Source organism: Xenopus laevis, chromosome 2L (assembly GCF_017654675.1).
Source record: "Xenopus laevis strain J_2021 chromosome 2L, Xenopus_laevis_v10.1, whole genome shotgun sequence".
In the NCBI taxonomy this organism is placed as follows: domain Eukaryota; kingdom Metazoa; phylum Chordata; class Amphibia; order Anura; family Pipidae; genus Xenopus; species Xenopus laevis.
The window spans coordinates 120,709,460-120,732,896 of NC_054373.1; the positions used below are offsets into that span (position 1 = coordinate 120,709,460).

At 37.7% G+C, this 23,437-nt stretch overlaps 1 protein-coding gene across 9 annotated transcripts in view; it reads right to left on the minus strand.

Moving 5' to 3' along the window:
* The window catches only part of LOC108708454 (guanine nucleotide exchange factor DBS), a 140,518-nt gene that overhangs the window by 14,888 nt on the left and 102,193 nt on the right, over window positions 1–23,437 (minus strand). For all 9 annotated transcript variants that reach the window (XM_018247178.2, XM_018247175.2, XM_018247180.2 and 6 more), the window contains 20 exons: window positions 20,023–20,142; window positions 18,547–18,663; window positions 16,625–16,774; window positions 15,989–16,113; window positions 12,665–12,779; window positions 11,311–11,430; window positions 10,634–10,825; window positions 10,296–10,487; window positions 9,803–9,962; window positions 9,244–9,317; window positions 8,379–8,452; window positions 6,229–6,295; window positions 5,349–5,464; window positions 4,912–4,981; window positions 4,145–4,237; window positions 3,782–3,874; window positions 2,541–2,666; window positions 1,469–1,690; window positions 647–739; window positions 473–551 (listed from right to left, as the gene is read on the minus strand). In XM_018247178.2, the coding sequence (XP_018102667.1) occupies window positions 473–551; window positions 647–739; window positions 1,469–1,690; window positions 2,541–2,666; window positions 3,782–3,874; window positions 4,145–4,237; window positions 4,912–4,981; window positions 5,349–5,464; window positions 6,229–6,295; window positions 8,379–8,452; window positions 9,244–9,317; window positions 9,803–9,962; window positions 10,296–10,487; window positions 10,634–10,825; window positions 11,311–11,430; window positions 12,665–12,779; window positions 15,989–16,113; window positions 16,625–16,774; window positions 18,547–18,663; window positions 20,023–20,142 (2,398 nt within the window). The remainder of the gene's footprint in view (window positions 1–472; window positions 552–646; window positions 740–1,468; window positions 1,691–2,540; window positions 2,667–3,781; window positions 3,875–4,144; window positions 4,238–4,911; window positions 4,982–5,348; window positions 5,465–6,228; window positions 6,296–8,378; window positions 8,453–9,243; window positions 9,318–9,802; window positions 9,963–10,295; window positions 10,488–10,633; window positions 10,826–11,310; window positions 11,431–12,664; window positions 12,780–15,988; window positions 16,114–16,624; window positions 16,775–18,546; window positions 18,664–20,022; window positions 20,143–23,437) is intronic.

The window sequence follows — 23,437 nt, forward strand, 5'->3', positions numbered from 1 at the left end:
TGAAGCTATTGTAGAATCATCAATATAATCTCACAAGAGTACCCAAACTCCTCACTGACGCCTGACCCCGAAATGGTACTCTTATAACTTCCTGTATTAACTATATCTATAAATAAATAGGTACAGTAAACCACAGTATTGACTAAAAATGCCACTTCCAGACAGTTTGGTCCAGACACTGCTTGTGGGGCTCAGCAGTGAAGATGACTATAGACAAATACAAGAGTCCTCTGCACTCAACCCATTATCAATATATTTTGTGCATACTGCTACTGAAAAATGCCTTACCCTTTAAACAAAACAGGGATTGTTTGTCCATATATTGCAATATATTTAAGCTGGCATGAAGATGACTAATAGGATCTCTTTTGGAGCTAAATCGTGATACAGGTTTGTTTAACAAGTTTCCCAGTGGAATCTGATCTATGCTGAAACTATGCTGAGACTTCTTAGAGTAATAGTCAGTGTTTACCTCTGTGTGCCTTTAACTGGCTTGTCAGCACCTTTCGGATTTCATTTACCCAGGTGGCCTTTACTTCTGGGGTTGGTGCCTATTAAATAAAACAAAATCTCATTTTTAGCAACATTACAACAACATACAATCCCATAATGTTGTCCAAATATTATTGGATAGCGGTAGACTTACCTGCACAATATAAACCTCCTCCCTTGCATTGTACCAAATTTCGAATTTCCTATTGTCTCCTTTCACATACTCAGTAATTCCAACAAACATCATCTATTAAATAATAAAGCAGAAAATTAGCAGCTGCATCAAACAGACTGAAGGCACAGACAGGGCCGGATTTAAATAGTGTGCGCCCCTAGGCCCACTGCCGTTCGTCGCCCCTGTCCCCTCCAGTGGGACAGGAGCAATGGGGATTGGTGCATGTGAAATTTAAAAAATAATTGTATCTCCAGGGCATCCCCAGTGTTTTTGAACCAATGTGGGTGTGGTTGGGAAGCATGCCGCCCCCCTAAAATCCTGCCAACCTAGGCACGGGCCTAGGTGGCCTTTCCACAAATCCGGGCCTGGGCACAGATTATTAATGAAGCTCTTCTACAGCAAACTTATAACAGGGAGAGATAAACTGTTGGCTCAGATTTAGCAAGATAGTACCTAAGCCCTTAAACTTCGGGTTTTTAGTGCTTTTGAAATGTTAAAAGCCGATTCCTGGTATTATGTAATGAAGCTGTTTTAATGGTCATGTCACGTTTAATTTTCACTACACCAGTGCCAAAAAAAAAATGTCAGCCATTGCTAGATATGTGTGTCAGTCTCCGACTATATCATGCTTTTAAAGCTCCACATTTCTGCTAGCTGTACCGTAACTAGTTAAGCCATTCATTTTGCTAATTATTATTAGCTTATTTCCTTTTCAGTGTTAACTATGATTAGTGGTAATAAATGCTAGACTTTTTTAATGTATGTTTTATGTACTTGGGTCAGGCTTAAATAGGGTCTTACATTTAAGGAATGTTTGTAGCTGTAGGATGGCGCCTTCTCATAGCCCTCCCCATTCTCATCCCTCTTCTTGCAGAACAGCACAGCCTTTTCATGCAGAAACAGGTGCCTTTGCATTGGTTTAAACCTAGCAAGGTCCTTTACTTTGGAATGGCCCTTCTTGTGCTCTGTCCACACATTAAATGATCCTTGCATTAAGAGTTTGCCAAGTTCATTTAAGTTCCCCTAAAAAAAAAGAGAAGAATCACAGTTTTTATTGTTCATCTGTCTCATGCACTGTACAATTCTGAAAACACAAGTAACCATAAAAATATAGGTAACACTTTAGTAAATGAACAATGCAAAGTATATTGAAAGCAGTTGCCTGGGGTGGTCACTGAGCTAAAGGAACAGTTAACGTTTCAAAATTATTTTAAAATGGGTAGAATGAGAGCTAATCTGAATATTTATAGTGTTAGTGCCTAGTATGTTATTAAAAGAATGGCAGAGTTAAACTAACACTGGCAATGTCGAAGAACTGATATATACAGGTAAGGGATCCATTATCTGGAAACCATTTATCCAGAATGCTCTGAATTATGGAAAAGCTGTCTTCCATAGACTCCATTTTATCCAAATAATCCAAATTTTTAAAAGTGATTTCCTTTTTCTCTGTATTAAAAAAAACAGCAACTTGTACTTGATCCCAACAAAGATATACTTAATCCTTATTGGAAGCAAAACCAGCCTATTGGGTTTTTTAATATATACATTATTTTTTAGTAGACTTAAGGTAATGAAGATCCAAATTATGGAAAAATTCATTATCCGGAAACCCCAAGTCCCGAGCATTCTGGATAACATGTCCCATACCTGTATACTTTTTTAGACCTCAAATATCACAATTACTAGCAGGTGTCTTTAACAGATATTGTACTTATTAACCAATAAAAACACAGTATAGTGCAATTACAATTTTAACATTGTATTTAAACTTCTAACTTGCCAATCACAGGAACTGCAGTAGTTGTAAACAAATCCTACTAATACATTTCCTACTATAAGAAAGTGAATTAAAAAAAATAGCATAACTTGCCTCATATCCAGTGATTGCTATCTGGTGCATGGAATCGTTGACAGCCTTAAGAATGCCCAGTATAGAGGCCAGAGCTTCCTGAAGATCTTCAGCTCCTTCACAGTTTTTACTGTACTTAAGCATTTCCTGTGTCAAAAAAATTGTTGATGGTTTAGTTAAGTTCCAGCTGTGCACTGGCTTGAATAGACATGTAACTTTGGCCTGTTGGCAGTTCTTTCAGATGGCACTTACCAATCATTCTCCTGTTGCATTATCTATACTCTCTTAACAATTAATTCACCTATTCACCTCTTATGTGTATTATTGTCTTATTCACTTTGCTCCTTCTAGTATCTATCTGCAGCTGTGATCAAGTAAACATGCTATTTTGGTTTTTTACCTACTGAGTGCGTTGACCTTTAATTACCTGGTAATTTTCTTCAAATAAGTTCTGACTGTAAGTGTAACAAATATTGGAATGGTACACCCTATTATTTGCAAGTTCTTAGAAAAGTTAGTTCTTAAAAGTTACTATAATTGTTATTTAACCAATTAAACTAGGCCTGGCCCACACTTGGCTAGATAACTCATTCATAATTAAAGGGCATGTAAAGGCAAAATAATAAAATACCATTTTTACTTTCTTTAATGAAAAAGAAACCTATCTCCAATATACTTTAATTAAAAAATGTCTACTGTTTTTATAAGGAACCTGACTGTATGCAGTGAAATTCTCCCTTCATTTACTGCTGTGGATAGGAATTGTCAGATGATCCCTAACTGCTGAGCAGGGAAACAATCATACTTATGAACAGCAGGGGGAGCCCCCACCTTACTTTCCAGCCATGCAGCACTCAAGCAGCTTTGCTTATGACGATCCCTAAGCAGCCCAGACCACACTGAGCATGTGCACAGTCTTAATCTTGCAAAGATGCTTAACAAAGTTACAAGATGGTGACCCCCTGTAGCCAACTTTGAAAGCATAAATTATTTGTTTGATTAGGCTTGTGGTGCAGTAAGTTCATGTTTATATTTAGTATACAAAATACAGCATTTCTAGCCTTATTCTATTTTAGACTTTACATGCCCTTTAAGACAGACCCTCTGAATAAAAAGTTTACATGGACTACTTACATTAGGAAATAGTATGCGGTGTCCTAAAAGCTAAAATATCAGAATAATACCCCCTCTATAAAACATAGTGCTGCATTTCAATGTGCATAATTCCCACAATCCACTAGAGCTTTGCAACACAACTGCACCTTTAACAGTAGTTGATACTTTGTTATCCTTTGCACAGGTTTTAAAAGATAGGAGTCCAGGCTCAGCTTATGGTCCAGTTTCCTTTGGCAATCCTGCAAAACAAAGAAATATAAAACCATTTCACATACCTATCAAATTTAAAGTAAAATTACAGGTAGGATAATACACAAAATACACAATGGCAAGTCTTGCAGAACGGGCTGGGACAATATATGCAGCTTGTGCTCTTTCTGCATGGGTTTCCTTTACATTACCATTAAAACAGGTTGAATAACTCCTGATTAAACTAACTCCTTTGCAAACCACTGTGGAATATGCTGGTGCTATGTAAATAAAGAAAAACTCCATCATTGTACAGTTACCTGAAAGAAAGCAGCATCAGAGCATTGCCGCCACAAACTCTCTGATCGTGGCTTGTTCTGGCAGTACTTTTCATAGATCTGGAAATCTTCCATCTGTTTCAAGAAGTAAGAGGAAAGAGGTCTGACCCTACATGCATATATATAATAAAAATAAACCAAGAATCTGGCACTCTTAGTGGCATCAATGTATGTGCTATTATTAATTTCACGTAACATGACTAATTTGTTTATCTTTAGCATATTTATGTTTCTACTGTATTTTACAGTATTGTTACAAAAACAGGAAACACACATCTTGTTAAAGTATAGAAAGGAGACAACAAAGTTCCAGAAAAGTTGAATTCTGTTTTTTAAGCTTTGTGAATCAGGTAGGTAAATGGACATAACAGTAACTACTGCACCACCGTAACCATATGCAGCAATGTTTTTGAAAAAAATAAAAAATTATATATATATATATATATATATATATATATATATATATATATATATATATATATATATATATATATATATATATATATATATATATATATATAAATACAAAATACAGAAGAACTCCCATTTTGTTGTTGTTGTGTGGTCCCACCTATATATTATGCATTCTAGGGACCATAAAAATGAAAACACAGCTTCCAGTGGTGGCAGAACTGTGACCCATCTTTGCTCTCAGTATTTTAGACATTTCTTAACACATACTGTACATCATTGAATCATTTACTTTTGACTTATGGATGTAAACTAAAAGCCTTTGTTATATTACCTACCCTTTCCAAAAAACACCTTCCAACTAATTCTGGATAGTCTCTGTAATGTTCCAGCTCTCTCAAAAATATTCTAAAGTAAAGAGAGAAAACATTATAGCATAACAGGACAAGCTAATAAAGGCAATATACACCCCACAAGTCTACAAGCATTTACAATACAAAGCAAACAGTGTAGATCTTATTGTGCATGTCTAAACCCGGCTTTTCCTGTTATTTGCAGATACTAATTTTTCCAGGCATTTCTGCTCTGCCCCTAAACAACAACTGATTGCCACTGGATCAAACCAAACCAAAATGTCAACCTACATTACTATCAAGACTTTTTTATTTTTTAGAAATGATGATATCAGAATATAGTTTCTATACATTTGTTAGTTTAAACCTGTAAAACTGCTCCCTCCAAGATGAACTTCAAAAGAATAACTGAGATAATCAACCTGTTATGAAACTGATAAATTTCTTCCATGTTGCCAAAAAGAACATCCTTCTTATTCTGTAGCACTGAGGGGATAAGGTCCATCACTAGAGGATTACTCATTTCAGCAGCATAACCCTGCAAGAAGCATGGAGGAAAACACATTATTTATTGGTGTAGTTTTAATGAAAGATATGCTGCTATAAAATGACAAACTGAAATAATTCTGGCACTGGATACATTCATTCATATTTATCATAGTCAGTGATGACTACAGTGATCCACTGGCTCCCAAACTATATGGCTGCCTTCTCTGGATATAAGCAGAAGTAGTGGTGGTGTGGGGGTATGGTGGCTAAACCTGTAGGCCAGTTAGGATGAGAATCATTCCACTGCCTGACCAAAGTCTGAACTTTTAAGTAGGCCCTAGTCAAAGGTTGGACCATTAAGTGGGGCTTGAACTGAAAATGTTTGACAACCACTGCTCTGATACCCCCTTGTTCCACAATGGCTGTTTATATGATACCAGGAATTAGCTGGCATTTAGTAAAGGGCTGTTATATCCATTGCTGCATATCTACGCACCGTAGGACACCAGGGCAGAGCTATAGCTAAGTTTCCAATTTGTCAAACAATCACAATATTGCCTTCTGCTTCACCTTAATAAATAACCTCTGCTGATAACCTTGGTAAAACATGGCATAAAAACAAATGCAAAAGGAGCAATACATCAGGCATACATCAATGAACAAAGACACAACCTATTACTGTCTGTGACTGGTTTATTGTCCAGAGCACAGGGTACTTCTATATATCATTCTGGCAGTACAGATTTAAAGCCTCAATAAAAGTGAATTTGCTTCTTATTGATTAACTGAATGTATTTACTTATCCTTGAGTACCTCAATCACAGATAGCAGCTCTTCCACATATGCTCTTTCTGTCTCAATAAGTTCATTCATGACATGTCTGGAAACGATAGAAGCAGAAAGAAAGATATTCCATTAGAAAAGTTGCACATATATTCTTTTATGTTTTTTTTTTTTATTTACGTCACACACATAAACAAGTCAAGATGGCCAACCACTTCTCTGTGAAAGAGGGCCAAAAAGCCAATCACTCAGAACTGAAAATCATGTCAGTTGTCAAGCCTTCAGCAAACCAGGGAGGTCATTTGTAATAAAGAAGCAGCCAGTAATTCTTTTCTTTTAACATATCCAAGGGAATATGATTGCACAGGAATCTCAATGTGTGGTTTTACAATACAACACCTTAAACTACTCTTGTTCAATGCTGGCTGCAAGATTGGCTTTATAAGATTTTGTTTTGGACAGGATAAAATTCAGTGGGACAGATAAGGAATATGGAATCAAAGCAAAACCGTGACAGTTTTACTAACCCACTGGATATTTTGAGTACACAATATTCTTGGTGGGTGATGGAAATGCTCAGAACTGTGGCTATGTTCCGCATTCCCTTGCTATAAAGACTCCTGTGTCAAGTCATATTCTTGTTATTTTAACTGGTGTGACTTTCAGCACCATTTCATATTTGTCTCTGTCCTTAATGTATAAAATATCAAAACAGACAGATAAAAATTAGATCTATTTATAACACAAACATTACACTCTGTATAACAAAGGTATTATTTTTAAAATTGGAAGTTACATCATAAAATCAGGTCATTGTGTTGGCAGGAGGGCCAGATGCTCCCCCGATGACAGTGCAAGTTATGCCACATTGACTCAGCATAGTTACCGGTAGTTAAATTTGCACTAAATCAATATATAACAAAAACGAAAGAATATAATTTTGACATATGTTAATATCAATCACAGTTACTGACCGTAGGGAACCAGATAGAAAGGGATACAAAGACAAAACCAAAACAGAAAAAAATATAAGAAATATGACCCACCTAAAAGCAAACAAACATGAATTATTTAATTTGGTAAAGTGCTCTACCAAACTTAATTTTTTAGTTCCTAATCAAACTCATCACACCAACCACATTCCTATCCAATTTCCCTAATTTTTTCTCTCCTTTCTGCCTGAACACCCACTTGCATTCCCACCCAATGTACCTTTAACTTTATGCAATTAAGTCACTATAAACACCGAATTTACCTTGAGCTTTCCCCATTCTGTTTCAAGCCCTTCAACAAAAGGCATCATCGCACATATTTTCTGTAATGTTCATCTCACACTCTGTCCCAGATGATGAACAAGATTAATCCCAAACTTTAATAAAACACAGTTCTGGTTCCCTTAGCAAATGTTCTCAGATAATTCTTTATGTGACTATGGATGGGTTAGTATGTAACAACTCATGGCACTATTTAATTATCCTTAAAGGAGAACTAAAGCTTAACTAAAGAAGTAGGCTAGAAATGTTGTACGTTCTGTTTTGTGCTTCTGTACCAGCCCACGGCCCTTTAGTAGTAAAGATCTGTGTCTCTGAAGATGCCCCAGTAGCTTGCCATCTTCTTTTTGCTGATTTACTGCACATGCTCTATGCTTCTGTCACTCACTGAGCTTAGGGACTGATTCAAAATATACAGTACACATAGAATATAAATGTCACAATATAAGGCTGAGTAGTAATTAATACAGATAATTAGTACATTGCAGCTCAGAAACCAGTAAAACTAGCATCAGAATTTATATAATCAGCCTTGTAGCATCAGTTTATATCAAAGCCCAACATTTTCAGTTTGATCATTTGTGATGGCTGTCTAAGCTCAGTTTCTCAACAGCTGCTCAGAGCCCACTAAGCATGTAAGTGTTGCAGACACTTTCCAAAATCGTGACCCCCTGTGACAAGTATTGGCGTATTGCTGCTATTGAGAAGCTGAAACTGTAGGTTGATACCTAGTTCAGTATATAAAATATGGCATTTTTAGCCATATTCATTTTTAGGGGTTAGTTTCCCTTAAAGAGCCATTCTCAGTGATACAACTTCCTATATATGTGGTACAACTGGCAACAACTGTATAGCATTTATATGTCATTAAAAGAGATATATGTATCAGGATAGCAAAATGATTTTTACCTTCTTAATACTGCTAGATTTTCTTCATCCTCCATCGCTGATGCACTTCTAATCTGATTACCATCCACTTCAGTCTAAGGGTAAAAAAAAAAAAAAATAACATTGGTTAGGAAAATGTGATATTCAGTCTAGTTATATTTGCAGTATGGTTTTTGTAACCCTCCTTGCTACCCTCTGCTTATGGGAACCCCTAATTAAAATTCATACAATGGCCTCCAATCAGAAATCTTTTTGTTCGTTCCTGCACATCAAGTTGCCCAGCTACTTCAATTTTACTTGTTTGCTTATTAGAGCAGTTGTAAGGGATGCAAGAAAATGAGCATTTATCTATGCGATTGTGATCAAGGCTCTTAGATATGTATTGCAGAACTTTTCAATCTGTCCAGATATGATCCCACAGTATGACCAATTCTGACCATAATGTTTGAAGTTGTCAAATCATCTTAGAATCCTACAGAATTGCAGATGATTGGGAATATCTGAAATTTTTATTTGGTGATGAAACATGGCGGAAAGGGCGTGGTGTAAGTGTAGATAAGGAAGTGAAGAGGCTGTTGACCTAAACAAATAGAACAATAGAAAATGCCCATACCACTAAACAGCCACTCTTATGTTATCTGTCTGTTCATCCCATGGATATAAGTATCAGCCATTGTTTGATACCTTTACACATGTTAACTATGGATTGCTGATACCCAAGAGCTGAGAGCTATGATAAAATAGATCTAAATTATGAAACAAATAAAATAGATTAAATAAAGGATAGAGACATACTAGCACATAAATTCTATCTTTTCTCCTACATTATTTTATTTAAAAAAAAACAAAATTAATGAAAAATAATTGATATGCCTTCTATAAATACCTTGGCTCTGCGATAATTTATCCGTCGCTGAATACTTCCTGAGCTATTTCTGCTTTCAGATGACCTTTGAAGACCTAAAAGAAAGAAGTGCTGCATGCTTATGGTATACTTTCAAGAAAAACTTTTGTTTTAGGTAATGACAGTTATTGGTTTTGTTGTTGCTGTATGTTAGTTTTACTGATTTTGTTTAATTGACTTTGATATTATACCCATATTTTGTAACGGAAAGTTGAAAGATATCCATAAAGACTGGAGGGTTGGAATAAAAATTTTTAACACAAGATTTTGATCTTTAAAGAAGCTTTTTCAGGAGAAACCTCTCAATACTTCAGACAATGTGATCCCAATACAGTGGTTTAGATATGAGTCGTGTGAGACCATTAACTGTTACAATGCTTTAGCTGAAGCAGACAATACAAACTAAGATACGATGAGACATTTGTTACCATGGGGTGTTATGTCCCCCCGTCAGTACCATTACCCCCTGTATATAAACACAATAAAATCCATGCAGGCATCACAAGGTAACATACATATAGAGTATGGAATACTTATTTACCTGGAGAGGAGGTAGGAGACTTGGAAATTGCTTCTGGTCTAGGTGCAACTGGCTGGACAGGTCTGGTTTGCTTTGCTGCAAGTTTTCTAAGGCTACCTTTCCTCTTCTCAAACATCTCTTGCATGCTTTCCTGCTTCTGGTACACCTTATTGACATGCTCCTAGTGATAAACAAAAATTAGCCTTATCTGCCCACACCCAGTCTTTATTTGAACTATCAATTATGAATTGTAACATATTTCAATTAATTATTAATTACCATATTAAACAATGAATGACTGCATCACCACGTTTGGGTCCTGTGGCTACGTTAAGGCGGGCAAAGCAGTTTGAATTGTTTTTAAAGAAATGTTAGTGAGTGTTACTTTAGTAACTATGTTATGCCTGTGAGGGTACACTGACCAGCTACCTTCTACATGCTCATTACCGCAAATCAAGTAAAATCATAGGAATTCTATTGATGATTGACTATCACATATATATGTACAAAGCACCTGCAGTTCCGGAGTGAGAATCGAGTCGTACTTCCTCAAAATAAAAACCAAATCTTTCATAGTTATATCTGTGCCAGTCTCTAGAAACCGTTCAATCTCCTGAAGTGCAGCTTCTGCCCCATCCTGAGACTGGAACTTATCCACAGGTTGGGAAGCCAGCAAGTAAATCCCTTCATCACACCACTTCATTGTCTGCAATGAGAGAGGTGCATTACTGTTAAGGATCCTGCAATGTCATGTAAGGCATCTTACAGGGTCTAATGTTTTATTGCTCGCAGAACTCTAAAGAACAATGCAACAGGATAATTGGAATTAATGAATAAAATTAATGAAAGTACCTTTTCCAAATGTCTGTGCAATTCCAAGGACTTGTGAAGGTTTTGCCGTCTCTGCTGAATGGAGTTGCTAATGCTCTCACATAAATTACCAATCTCGTTGCATTTCGGAAGGATGGAGTCTACAGCATAGTGATTACTCTGAATGAGCTGATCACCTTCTCTGACTAAATTTTGGGCTGCCTGTAATGCATCCTAAATAAACAGAACGAGAGTTTATAATCAGAGATGGCATTTGACTAATGACAATACTGAACACTAACATTGTATTTTGTGCTTTTTTCTCAATAGCTGGAATTAGGGCTAATGCAATAAAGAGAGTCAAGTATTAAAGGAATAATTACTACCCTTTACTAAAGTAAAGCAACACAGCACAGTTCATCTTTTCACTACAGAACTACACAAAAATGCTTGAACATGCATTTTGAGTTACTTGCAGAATTCCTTGGGTGAATTAAATTTTCTTTCTTTCTTAGCTGTTGATAATATTGCCATTTTTCTATACAGATCAACGAGAAGAACCCAAAAAGCCATACAAAGCCATGCTTCATAGATCACCGTACTTCCTGCTATTTCTTGACTGCAACTACAGTTCTATCCATACATAATATTTGATTTAATTACAGCATTTTCTTTGAAGCGAAAACATAAATCTCAAATGATCATGAAAGTCGTCTTACTTTGGATTTAACCTCAAAGTTACAGAGGTCCTTCAGAATGTGTTCAGCATGGGAGCAGCTGTTTCCTACATCTGTAAAAGCTTCTAGCCTCTCAGAAATACCATCCAGACTTGTAGAAATCTAAATCAATGTAAGACAAAATTGGTATTTGTAGTCATGAGTCCCCAGAACATGTACAGTCATTATAGACCAGAGCATACAAGAAAAAAATGTGAAGCATTAATAGAAAGCAGAGTATGGAAGAAATGCATATACTGAAGTTCTTCATTTTATCTAACACAAACAAGCAAAGTAGGAAATTAAAGCAACATAGGGTGTTGGTGTGTCCTTCAGACCATAAAGAAAAACAAATAAGTGAATAGGACAGAGTATTGAGATTGCGTATTAGAGTACTAGGGTACCTGATGACACCATGCCCTTTCTTCAAAAACTATTACAATACATTATAGCTTGTACTAAAATTTGGCCAAATTGGGTGGTTCAGAATCTACGGCTTCAGTCCAGAGCATGATTGTGATAGAAGAGTGTTAGCTAAGACAGAGTCATAAGTATGACCGAGCTGTGAAATTCCGTCAGTAGCAGAGGAATTGGTGTATTTGCAGGGTATATTGTATACTGCTGCTGTAATAAAGCTCCATGTACACTATGGGAGCAGTGACCCAGGGGGCTATATTGGGTAATATACAAGCACTGCAATTACACTGCATCTGCAAGATTTTACAGAAACATTCTAGAGTTACACAGGTGGGTATGCTCAATGTTACTCTAATGCTTTGCAAGACTTTGTAGATTTAAGCAGTGCTGCGCAGGTTGTCAAGGTTATGTGCAATTCACTACAATTTGCAGGTGAAAAAAGGCAAATTTTAGGTAGGAGGTGTTAACAGATGAAATTCATAGCAGGACCTTGGCAATGGGTGCAGAACCACTGCCCAAAAAACTGATTTATTGGCATAAGGTCAGGCATAACAGTCAGTAATTTATTGCATTACCAGTAACAAATTGTATACCTATAATGATTTGCTTACAAAGCTAAACTATAGATTAAATTACAGCATATGCAATACAATCTAGCCAGGATGTAACAATCTTACTTTGTAGGCACTCAACAATGTTACTGCAAAGCGCACGGTTTGTACAGAAGAGAAGATGGAGTGGTTTAGCAGGGGATCATATACTTGACATGTAGAATAACAAGCATCAAACCTGGTGCTTTATCTGATATTTTAACCATTGCATCAAGGTTGCCCAATACATGGCATTTCCAGCTGTCAAAGTTCTACAACCTGTACAGACAACACAAGGAGAATACTTATGCAACTACAACAGAATGTAATATGAATAGATAGAAACTTGCCTCTCGAAAGTTTAGCTCAAAATGACGTAGCTGTAAACACTGTTCAAGCTTCTGTTGATGTTTAGACCAAAACTCATCAAAAGCTGCTTCTGTTTCATTTAATTGCAAAAGAAGCCTACACGGAGAGAGAAGACATAATTGACATAATTGTTAGTGCTTAAATGCTGAGCTGCTCAGAGCTAATGATTGCCTTTTTCTGTATGTATGGATGTATTTCTAACGAGCAATCTGATTTTACAGTACAGTAATAGTGTAACCTGGGAAACAAACATACACAGATTAGCTACTACCATATATATTTGAAAATGTTCAGCCTTTAACCAAAATTAACTAGGACAGTGGCTGTAAGGTGGTTGTAGGTCCTTCATCGGCTGTATCTCACACATGTAAATGTAAACCACATCAGAGAAGATTATACTGAATAACTCAGTTTGTATGGTTTACCTATGGCCCTAAACAGTTTCATTTTTAAGACTGTAATAAAGCTGAATGGATGTGAAAACTGTCATGATGTGAAAACTGCCACAACCAGTTTGTTTGACAGGACTGAAACTAAAACAACAAGATCAAGCCAGCTCATTGTTCATTGTTTTTCCATTTCCATTTAGTAAAGCTGGATCCACATAGAAGACTAAATTGCCTGCCTCTACTGGGGGCAGGCCAAAAACATGTATGGTGGTATATATGTATATTTGTAACAATATTTTGGGCTATACGGGTCAACGGGGCTAATTACCAGCTAGTGCACTTGAGCATGGGTTACACGTGACTCTAACACTTCAGGCTAGGGCCTTCGCTACATGGAAGATTAATGATGTGATTTAGTGCAACTCCCACAGGCTACTGTGCAATAAAACAAAAAAAGAATGGGCGCCAGGAGGTTTTTGCAGTAAAAACGAATAAACTTTTATTTGTCAGAGACAAATGATCCACAGGGTACTTACATCGGTACAGAGGCATTTGCAGAATATATGTAGGCACACACATAGCTCATACAGAGCTTCAGAGGCAGATGCTGGTACATTCCCAGAGGCTGTAGTCAAGGCAGTACAACATACCTCCAGACAGAAATACCTCACATGTTGTCTGGATTCCACCCAGTGGAGTGGTCAGGGAGGATAACCTAAAGCCTGACACCCTATCCACTGTGGTCCCTTCACTTTAGGCAAATCTTACAGCCTGGGAAGCTACTCCCTGCTACACCTACTTGTTGGAGCACAAAGCTGCTCTTTCTCTCTCTCTCTTTCTTACATCTCTGCCTTACTCTCCTAGAGAGTCTATAACAATTATTTTCCTGCCACTCACTAGCCTCATTCACGGGGTCCCTGCTCCCTGACTTATCTCTCTAGAGGTACTGGTCCCTCTAGAGCACATGGCTTTCCTGGGCCTTGCTGTACCCAGACTCCCCTGTGCACACCCAGCTGGATCAGCATCCAGCAGCCAAAGAGGAAGATCAACCCCTTCTCACTCACTCAGAGTAAGACAGGGCGTGGTCACAGCGCCTCCTGGCCAGTAATACAACTATGCAAATTACATGGCACCTGCCAGCAACTAGGGATAAGGTTGATAAAGGTTCCTGTGTGGGACCAAAACGTTGGATGTGTAGGAATGTGTAAAATAGCCATCCCCAGTATTATTTAGCAGGCAGTTTCCCTAGTGTTATAGACACCTAACTGGGTTCTAAAATACAGTTGGGAGAGGTAACTGTTTCCTATTCCTGCTTTAAGCTATGTCCCATGTTGTTTCTCACAGTGACCAGTAGATAGCATTGTGCTAGAGTATAAAAACCTCTGAAGCCATGCTTTCATTGTCCATCTTGTGCTGGCTCTAGCCTGAGCAGGCAGGCAGAGCTCGAGTGGAACCTAGACAGGTCAGGCCTAGTAAGGACAGGCTACTCACCTTTATAGGTCACACTAGGAGTGCCAGTCAGGATATTTAGCTGAGCAGCTTGAGGCTCCTCAGAGGATTGTGAGTGGGATAAAGATCCCGGGCACTAATTACCCAGAAGTAGGGACTACGTTTACAGACCTGTTCTATGGTTAAGTTATAAGAACCACTGGCGCCCAATTATTTGCACCCTGAATACAGTTACAGTTGCACTACATCCTGCTTCCACATCACTGGGAAGGTACACTCCCTAGGATTTTAAGGTCTCATCCGGGGCACATTTAGGATTTTAAGGTCTCATCCGGGGCACATTTATTGGAAATGGAGCTTATAGTAGAGTAAGGTGCACTCAATTTACTATAGCGCTACAGATGAATAAACCTTTTTTGACACCTTTTGTTGATTATTGTTCAAATCCTGTGAGTGCCATCACTTTTTACATTGTATCTACCTTCAATGCATGATGAGCACCCAGGTCTCGTTAATTTTTAGGGTGCGTGGCACATACACACAGCTCTCTCTCTCTCTATATATATATATATATATATCTGACTGGATAGACATAAAATGTATAAAATATATTAAAAACATATACCTGTCTGCAATTCACCCTTAATATGAATATCTTAAATAGTCCATCAACACTAAAGAGCCGCACTTCAAAGTTTAAGTAACACAATATAAACAGGCAAACAATCACTGCTTCAATAAACTAAAATGATGTATTGCTCAAACCTGAGCCCCGGGGCATCCCTCAGTACAGCAACAATATGTGAAATACCAGTCTTACCACTTTGTAGTTGTTTAATCCTGCAAATGCCACAATTAGTATGACTTCCTAGCTTATATATACATTGCTGTTCAGGTATGTGACATTCACATTCCAGTGCCAATTATAGCAATGTTTTGAAAATATTCCTTCAGAAGAAGGCTCAACATTTGCCATTATAGCACTTTAAATTAAGTGCAATGGATTCTAACATGCTAGCCAGCCAATAAAAAAGCAGGGATATCAGCAAGCAAAACATCTGGCACTTACATTTTTTATTTTTAATTATTTTGTGCAGCTCTACATCTTCCTAAGTTGTAAAAAAGATACAGTGCTCCCTTGATCTACTGCCTGCTTAAAACACAGAACTGAGTTAGGTTATAAAGAGTTTGGCAGTGATATAGTGTGATGCTACTTTACAGTTAGTAAAAGATACATAATAACTTACAGGACAGTGGAGTATTAAATGTATTGATAACTCATTGAAATGATGATACTGGGTACAAGTTAGAAGGATGAGCAATTAATTTTACTAAAATGATGAACCATTTTAAAAGTCATGGCAACTTTACCATTAATAAATTCCCTTGGGTATGCATTTCACTTTGTTTCATGATCATCTCCAAAAATAAAATGTACTATATTTGTAATGATGCGGCTATTCTAACCTCTCCACAGTAGTTTGGTTGTCCATTTGGTCCTGATTCATCCTATACTCAGGGTTCTCTTTACGTGGTTCCATGATCTTCTCCAAAATATCACATCCCTGCTTTAATGCTACCTTAAGGTGATCCTATTAGAGAAAAAGAAATAATAAAAATGTACATTTTATAGGACCTGAGTAACTGAAAGATAAACTTTCCTACAAAGAAACATTAATGACAGTTAAAAACTTTGGTTTTGCTAGTGATTTGTAGGGTCAAGTGTATCCAATGAGGAAGCAATATTGGTGCATTGACCCTATGAGGCTAAATTAAAGGCTCAAGCTGAAGTAGTCAAAGGGGAATGGCAACAACTAAGCAGATGACAAAATACTTGCCGGTACCTCTGTAGGTGACTACCACATTTTTGAGCAGCAGTCATCTTAAGTGATTAGTGTACCGAAGGGTTCAGGCTTTTGCCATTAAAAGGAATGAGGGGCTATTTTTACATTTTAAATACAAATGAAACTGAGGCAACGGAATTTGCATTCCTCTGTTTTAATAATCATAAATATATAAAAAATAAAGGGGCATATGCCATACACAAACCCCCCCTCATTAGCTGTAAAAATTAAGAAGTGGTTTGAAATTTCGCAGCATTACCTTCATTTTTTCCTTTTTCTCTGTGTGTGCATGTAACAGCGAGCTTGTGGAGGGAACGTCATTTGGCAGCTCTGTCTCCGCCAGCTCTGTCCCAAAAGACTGGAGCATTTGGGCTGTCTGTTTCACCATGACGGCAAAGTTTTCTATAGCCTAAAAAAATGAATATAATGTCCATAATAAATGGTTTTTTTAAACGAATGAATAAACTGCATTTAAATGGTTTAAAATGGCTGCCATATCTTGTTTTTCTATAATGAAAATATATTTAGGTGAAAATATGTATACAGCCCTTCTAAAATTTTTATTACACATGATATATAAATTATAAACTACATAACAGATGAAACAATCTATTACACAATAAATTACACAAGAGCCATGAATATCCTGTAAATGATTTCTTATAAACAATGCTCATTGATGTAACTTGTGTCACAAGGCCTTTGGCCTTGTGCTTAGTGATGGGCGAATTTATCCGGCAGGCGCAAATTCGCGGCAAATTTGTGCGATTCGACGCCAGCGTCAAAAATTGCGGCCGGCGAATTTTCAGCCGTTTCGCCAATTTCGTGGGAAATTCGAAGCGAAAAGGCGCAAATTCGCCCATCACTACTTGTGCTTTTATATGGCAATGGAACTCTTCAGGGACATATAATATCCTTATGGGGATACATTATTTGCTATGTGTGCGTGTATAAACACTTTTCAGCAGCTCAATAGTGATGTGCAGGTTGATCCAAAACCGCAGTTATCGGTGGGTTGAGCACTGGTAGGGTGGGTTTGGGTTGAAAATTGGCCAATCATTGCGGGTTATGGTTGGGTTGCGAGTCACACTGGGGAAGTGCCTCCTTTTTCTGAAGCTAGGCCCAGACAGGGGGTGGGGGTGATGTCACATATGACAGGGCAATCATGTAACGGGGCAGGGTGATCACATCATGTGAGTGGGGCTATGACCAATTGGTGATCGCCATGTCAATCTCGGTAAATCCTGCCATGAGTGTACTTAGGGTTGCCACCGGACAGGTCACTGTCTACTGCTACTGAAGATTCCATGTCTTGGAACCAAAGGCACAGAAGTAGTGTACAGAGCAAGATGACACTTGTACAGGTCGTGTGCAGGTACTACTATAGCAACATTTTGCAGGTTTATGTCGGGTGTGGTTTAGGTTGGGTTGGGTGACTCCTCCTTCCCTCTGCCATCATTTATTTATATACATGTGCCTGTCCTGCCCCCCCCCTTGGTGATGTCAGAAGGGGAGGGCCGAGTATGAGAAATAGAAAGCACCAGACATAGCAACAGCAGCCCCAAGCTTTTAAATATGCTTAAAGCTTATGAACAGAGATACCATAAATATATATTACTACTCACAATTCAGTATACTGTAAATATGCTTTGTTAAAAGAAAAGCTTATTGATTGTTTAAAAAAAGGCCAAAGTATTTTACGAAAAACATCTCAGTAAATATGCATATCACACTGAGTACATTAGATATTTCTAGTATTTACTTCATGAACATCCTGCTTACAGCTGCTGAACTTCCAACAATGTCCAACACCCAACAGGGAGTAGCTGGGAGTTCAACAAAAGTTCAACAATTGTACAATCATCATATCTCTATATATATATATATGTTCTTTCTGAACAAGGGGCCCTAGTAATTTAGCACCCCATTTCTCAGCCTTGTATGCTGCTAGTATTTAATCTCTTATAGTGGTCTTACCTGCATAAAATGCCAAAATTCTTTTGTTTGTTTATGTATTAAATGGGTGTGTTAACAAAAAAGCCCAAATCCCTTGCATCATGCAAAAGGAATACTCTGAGCCTTACAGAATATTACTCATACTCAGTGACTAAGGTCTATGGAGACTGCATCACAATCTCAATCTGTTTGACTCCAAGCAACAGCTCTGCCTAAGGGACTTACAGTGCGATGTGAGAGCCAGTCCTTATGGCAATAATCCAGTGTGCCCCCAAGATCTCGAGTCAGCTGGGTCTTGTCAATATAATTATGTAGTTCCGTTGCTGAATTCAGCATTATGATCTGTGCAATGTTGAAAATATAAGAGGTATAGCAGATAAGTATACAGATACCCTTAGGTAACAAACATATTTTAATTCTTCTCTGTTCTGCATGTACAGTAATGCATGGAGCCTAGTCTGGACATTTGTTTTGTACGGTAAGTTGTTGATATTTATTTATTGCCATGAAAAGACAGCGTTTAAATAACCAGCTGTAACCAGTATTCCAATAACCAACCAAAATAAAAAAAAAGCAAGGGATTTACTGTGGGCTGAGATGCTCTAAAGGGAATACAAAACATACAGCTTATGCCAAGGAAAATATGTGCCACAACTGAGAGATAGCCAAATTAGTTCATTCTGAAATACCATTACTTCATCACTATAGAGATCTTTTTCAGCCAATCGCTTCCACAAATTGTGCATAAAGCACATACATGAAAAATCTACAAATATATATAAAAAGGTAGTTCACATTAAAATTTACATTTAGTTGAGATGTAGAGAGTTGTATTCTAAGACAATTTCAATCTTTAATTTTTGAGGTTTTCGAAAAAAATTCAATTTTTTTCACATTTGTCATGCTTAGGATGTAAACTGCTATCTAGTTGGTAGGGAAGCACGGGAAGTTATAATGGAAGATGAAAAGGAACACTCCTTACTTTTTAAGATATTAAAAGCTAAATTAAAGGTGATTTTTTGATATGTACTACATGTAGTTGCAGATGGCGCACACTAACTTCTGGCCCATATTGATACATTTTTTCCTACTAAATGAATAGAGACAAGTGTCTGAAATCTGTACTGATTAGGTAGCATGGAATGGCAGTATGCCAGGGGTAGTTATTATATACTGTAATAAGTTTACTATGCGTAAATAGTGTTATTTCCATTCCAATCACAAGATGGCTCTGCTGAGCAGGAGACCCAATTAAGCAGGTTCTTCTCTGTGGCACGTTTTCCCTAGAGAGGCTATATAAGAGGGAGAGCAATGGGCCACTTCATGTGGCTGATGTGACAAGACAAGAGTGAATGATGTAGGATTGCCATCTGTCAGGTTTTCACCCCGACAGACCAGTTTCTGGGCAATCTGAGTGAAAACTGCCTGTCCGGATTTCCTGGTGATGTCAGCAGGCCTGCCCCCTGCTTGGTCAGCGATTCGGCAAAAGGTGGCAACCCTAGAATGATGCTAGGGAGACCTAGGCTACCTTGATGTGGTACCCAAAGTTAGTCAACAGTTAGTTTACTGAGGCTACTGATAGGTTAGACCCACGGAGTTCACTTCTTCTTCTGCTTATTATTATTATTTCTAATAAACAATAAACCTAACAGAGCTTGCATTTTACTCTACAAGCTCATAAGAGGACCACAGGATACTTACCGGTACTTTCATTTTAAAGTCATCTTTGTTGAATTTGAATGCAATATCCGAGAGGGTGCGCTGCAATAGTCCTGATGGGCGCAGGACTATAACAAGCTGTAAATTTCCAGGAAAAGATGCCTGTGGAAAAATGGAAATCTCAGCTTTCAATCTAAAGAAGCAATTCACTTTTACTGTGAAATGGCACTGTTATACAAAGAGTGTAAGAATATGTTTATTTGCAACTATGTCTTTTTTTAACTCGTGTCTTTGTATACTTGACACAGTAGTGAGTCTGAAGGAGCCTGTTTAAATTGCTGGGGTCAACAAACCCTTTAACAAGTAGTTTGCATATTATATGTCTGGCTCAAAGGCAAACATGGTTGTTACTCAGGAAAGGGTATGCTGCATATATACAAATACATTATATATATATAATAATAATGAAAAAGAGTAAACTCCACTATGGCCCACCAAAGAGATCTTTGCCCTGGGTCAGTGGAAATCTGAGTTACTACGTTTAATAAACAGACCTGTTTCCTGCACTTCTACAGTATATACAGAGTCATAGACAGTACAGCAGAATGTCTAGCTCTATGGCTGTGCTACTTATATTTTCCTGTGTGCTACATTAGATTCATGGATATTTCAGGTTGAAAAAAACACACTGCAAAAAATAATGTCAAGTATGCACATTTCCCTGTAACCAAATACTGTAAAAAGAGCAGAGAAAGGATTTGCTGGTTTGGAAATTGCAGTTCTTTCTGCACCTAAACCTGAACTGTCAATGCCTAAAATAGTTTTTATGAGCATGGCAGCTTACGTAACACCTATAATGTGGTGACAATTCCTAGTATAATAAAGCACAATGGTGCAGTGCTGATTCCAATGATAGAACAAAGGAGACACTGTAGTTCATCCTTGGGCTATAATTAAACAAATCTTTAGGGTGTGTGATCTACTATCCAGAAAGTGGTTACTTGCTAAACATTTCCAGTAACGGCCTATTCAAACCAACTACTTTTTTAAAACAATAGTAAACCAGTACCTAATTGTCCGTTACAGGAAAAATACAAAAGGGTGCCTTTGTTTCTGTGTATAATACCCCTGGAGCAGTATTGCTTGGAATACTGGAAGTAGACTTTCCAAAAATGATTTAATTGTAAGATGCCTTTAAACCTAACATTCTTGACATTCTAGGATACAAATGTAATCCCTGCCACAGATATTATTTTACATTTTACAAATCTGTCACTCTGCCAGAAAAGTATATTTGTATACAAATGACTGTTATCTGCCTCAAACAGATATACATTACACACCCAAAATATGGTGAAAACAAACACCATGGGGCTGTTCCCTGCTTTCCACTAGATTTTGAAAAATGGCTGTGAGGATATGCTTCTATTCCGATTTAAGACAATCAATGAGGTTCAGCTCTGGGTTCTGTCCAGACCATTCAAGTTCTTCAAAACTAGACCCAGTAAACCATTTCTTCATGGACCTTGTTTTGTGCTCAGGAGCACTGTCTAAAATAGAAAAAACCCTCCCCCCAAACTATTGCTACAAAGTTGGAAGTAGACAAATGATAGAATGTCACTTAAGCTGGCCATAGATGGTGAGATTTTTAAAAGATCAGATCCTCATCGTGAGACCACGATCTTCTCAGAACGATTGTACGATCGTACGAATTTACCATCAACTAAAAAGACCAATTTGCCAGGAAAACAAAGGGGAGCTGCCTGCTTGTCCCTGCAAACATAGATAGATTGTACTGGGACCGACAAAGATTTTTTGACCTGGCCGATCAATTTCCTGACAGATGTCGTGCGAAAAATCGTAAGATGTACGATCGTTCGAATCCCACTAACCGCATGATAATTTCAAAGGATCGGTCGGACTTCCCTAAAATCGGTCGTTCGGCAAGAAGAATCGTCGCGTCTATGGGGAGCTTAAGACTCCCCTCTCACTGGCAACCCAATCTTTGGGACTCCCCTCTGATGGCAGCAGATGCACAGATAATTCCTTCACGAATCCCCCAAAACAATCACAACAAAAGGAGAAGGGCAGGAGCTGTATCTTGGTAATTCAATTATCTACCTCACAAAGATTAAATGTGCTTGTTTGCCCTATTTAGCTCAAGAATATAGAAAAATCATGTATATAAGCCCTAGTTGTTGAAGCTGAAAAGCAGACATGCTGCCATTTAATTAGAAGGGGTGTCCATTAAGGATGAGCAAACTTTTTCACAGTTCAAGAATTTTGCAAAAAACATTTGCCCCTTGGTGGAAAAAAAATCAGATGTCATTACTATCCATCCTCTGCTTTCCACCTGCATTGTGCTTTACAAATATATAATATCTAACTGCATCTACAGATCAACAAATCAATGACGGATTTCACTTATAAAACTTGTGCAAGAAGTCTTTGTTTGGAAATAGCATGAATACATAGGGCGTATTTCCTTTATTTCTTTTTCAACACATTATTCGGAAGAACCTCCAATAGCTATTGCTTGTACTGCCATTGAATTTCACAAATACATTCCGATGGAATATAAAACCAGAGAAGGTCAGTTACTTCATTATGTACAGTAGCTAAACTACTGCAAAATAGAGAAAATAAAGCTGGCCATACACGGCTGCTAAATTGATTCTTCCAGACTGAGATGGCAGGTTATTGGCCACTGAATGGACGCACAATTTGCCTGCCACACTGATATCTGGCTGAAAATTGACCAGATATTAATCACGCAGGTTTGAAAATCACGCTGCTGCACACCTAGGCTGATGGGTCTCTGTAGGCCCCTCTATATCATCCCATCAGTCTAATTTGGGCCAGCACATGGGTGGACAAATGAAGCAAACAAGCGTATCTGCCTATTTATGGCCAGCTTCAGAAGTAGTGGACATAGTTTTTGAACAGGGCCAGTATTAGACTAGGTCAAAAAGGGCATTTGATCAGGGACCCCTGATCTAGAGGGTTCCCAATTGACCATGAAATGCTTGGTATTACTATCAAGCATGTGCTATGTGGAGTCCTTCAGCTGTTGTTCAGCTGATCCCACTGATGGCTAAAGATTGGACATCTATAATCTCATGAGTTTTAAGATCAGGTTGGTGTCACTACCCTCCTTCATTGACAAGGCCACCTTCTTCTCTAACTCTGGTTCTTTTTTCTCTTTTTCTCTAAAATAACAGTAGCATTATAAATTCAATAAATAACACATTACTGAAGCTCCATACTCAAGCTGCCCGTGTTCCCTAAATTCCAATGTAACTCTACTACTACAGTGCAAGCTATAATAAAGAATCAAATGACACAACTCACAAAGACATGACAGATTATCGAACAAGGAAAAAACTTTAGTCCAAATAATGGCATTAATCAGGTCTTAAGCCACAGATATACTATTAGTATGCAACCAATAATTCTT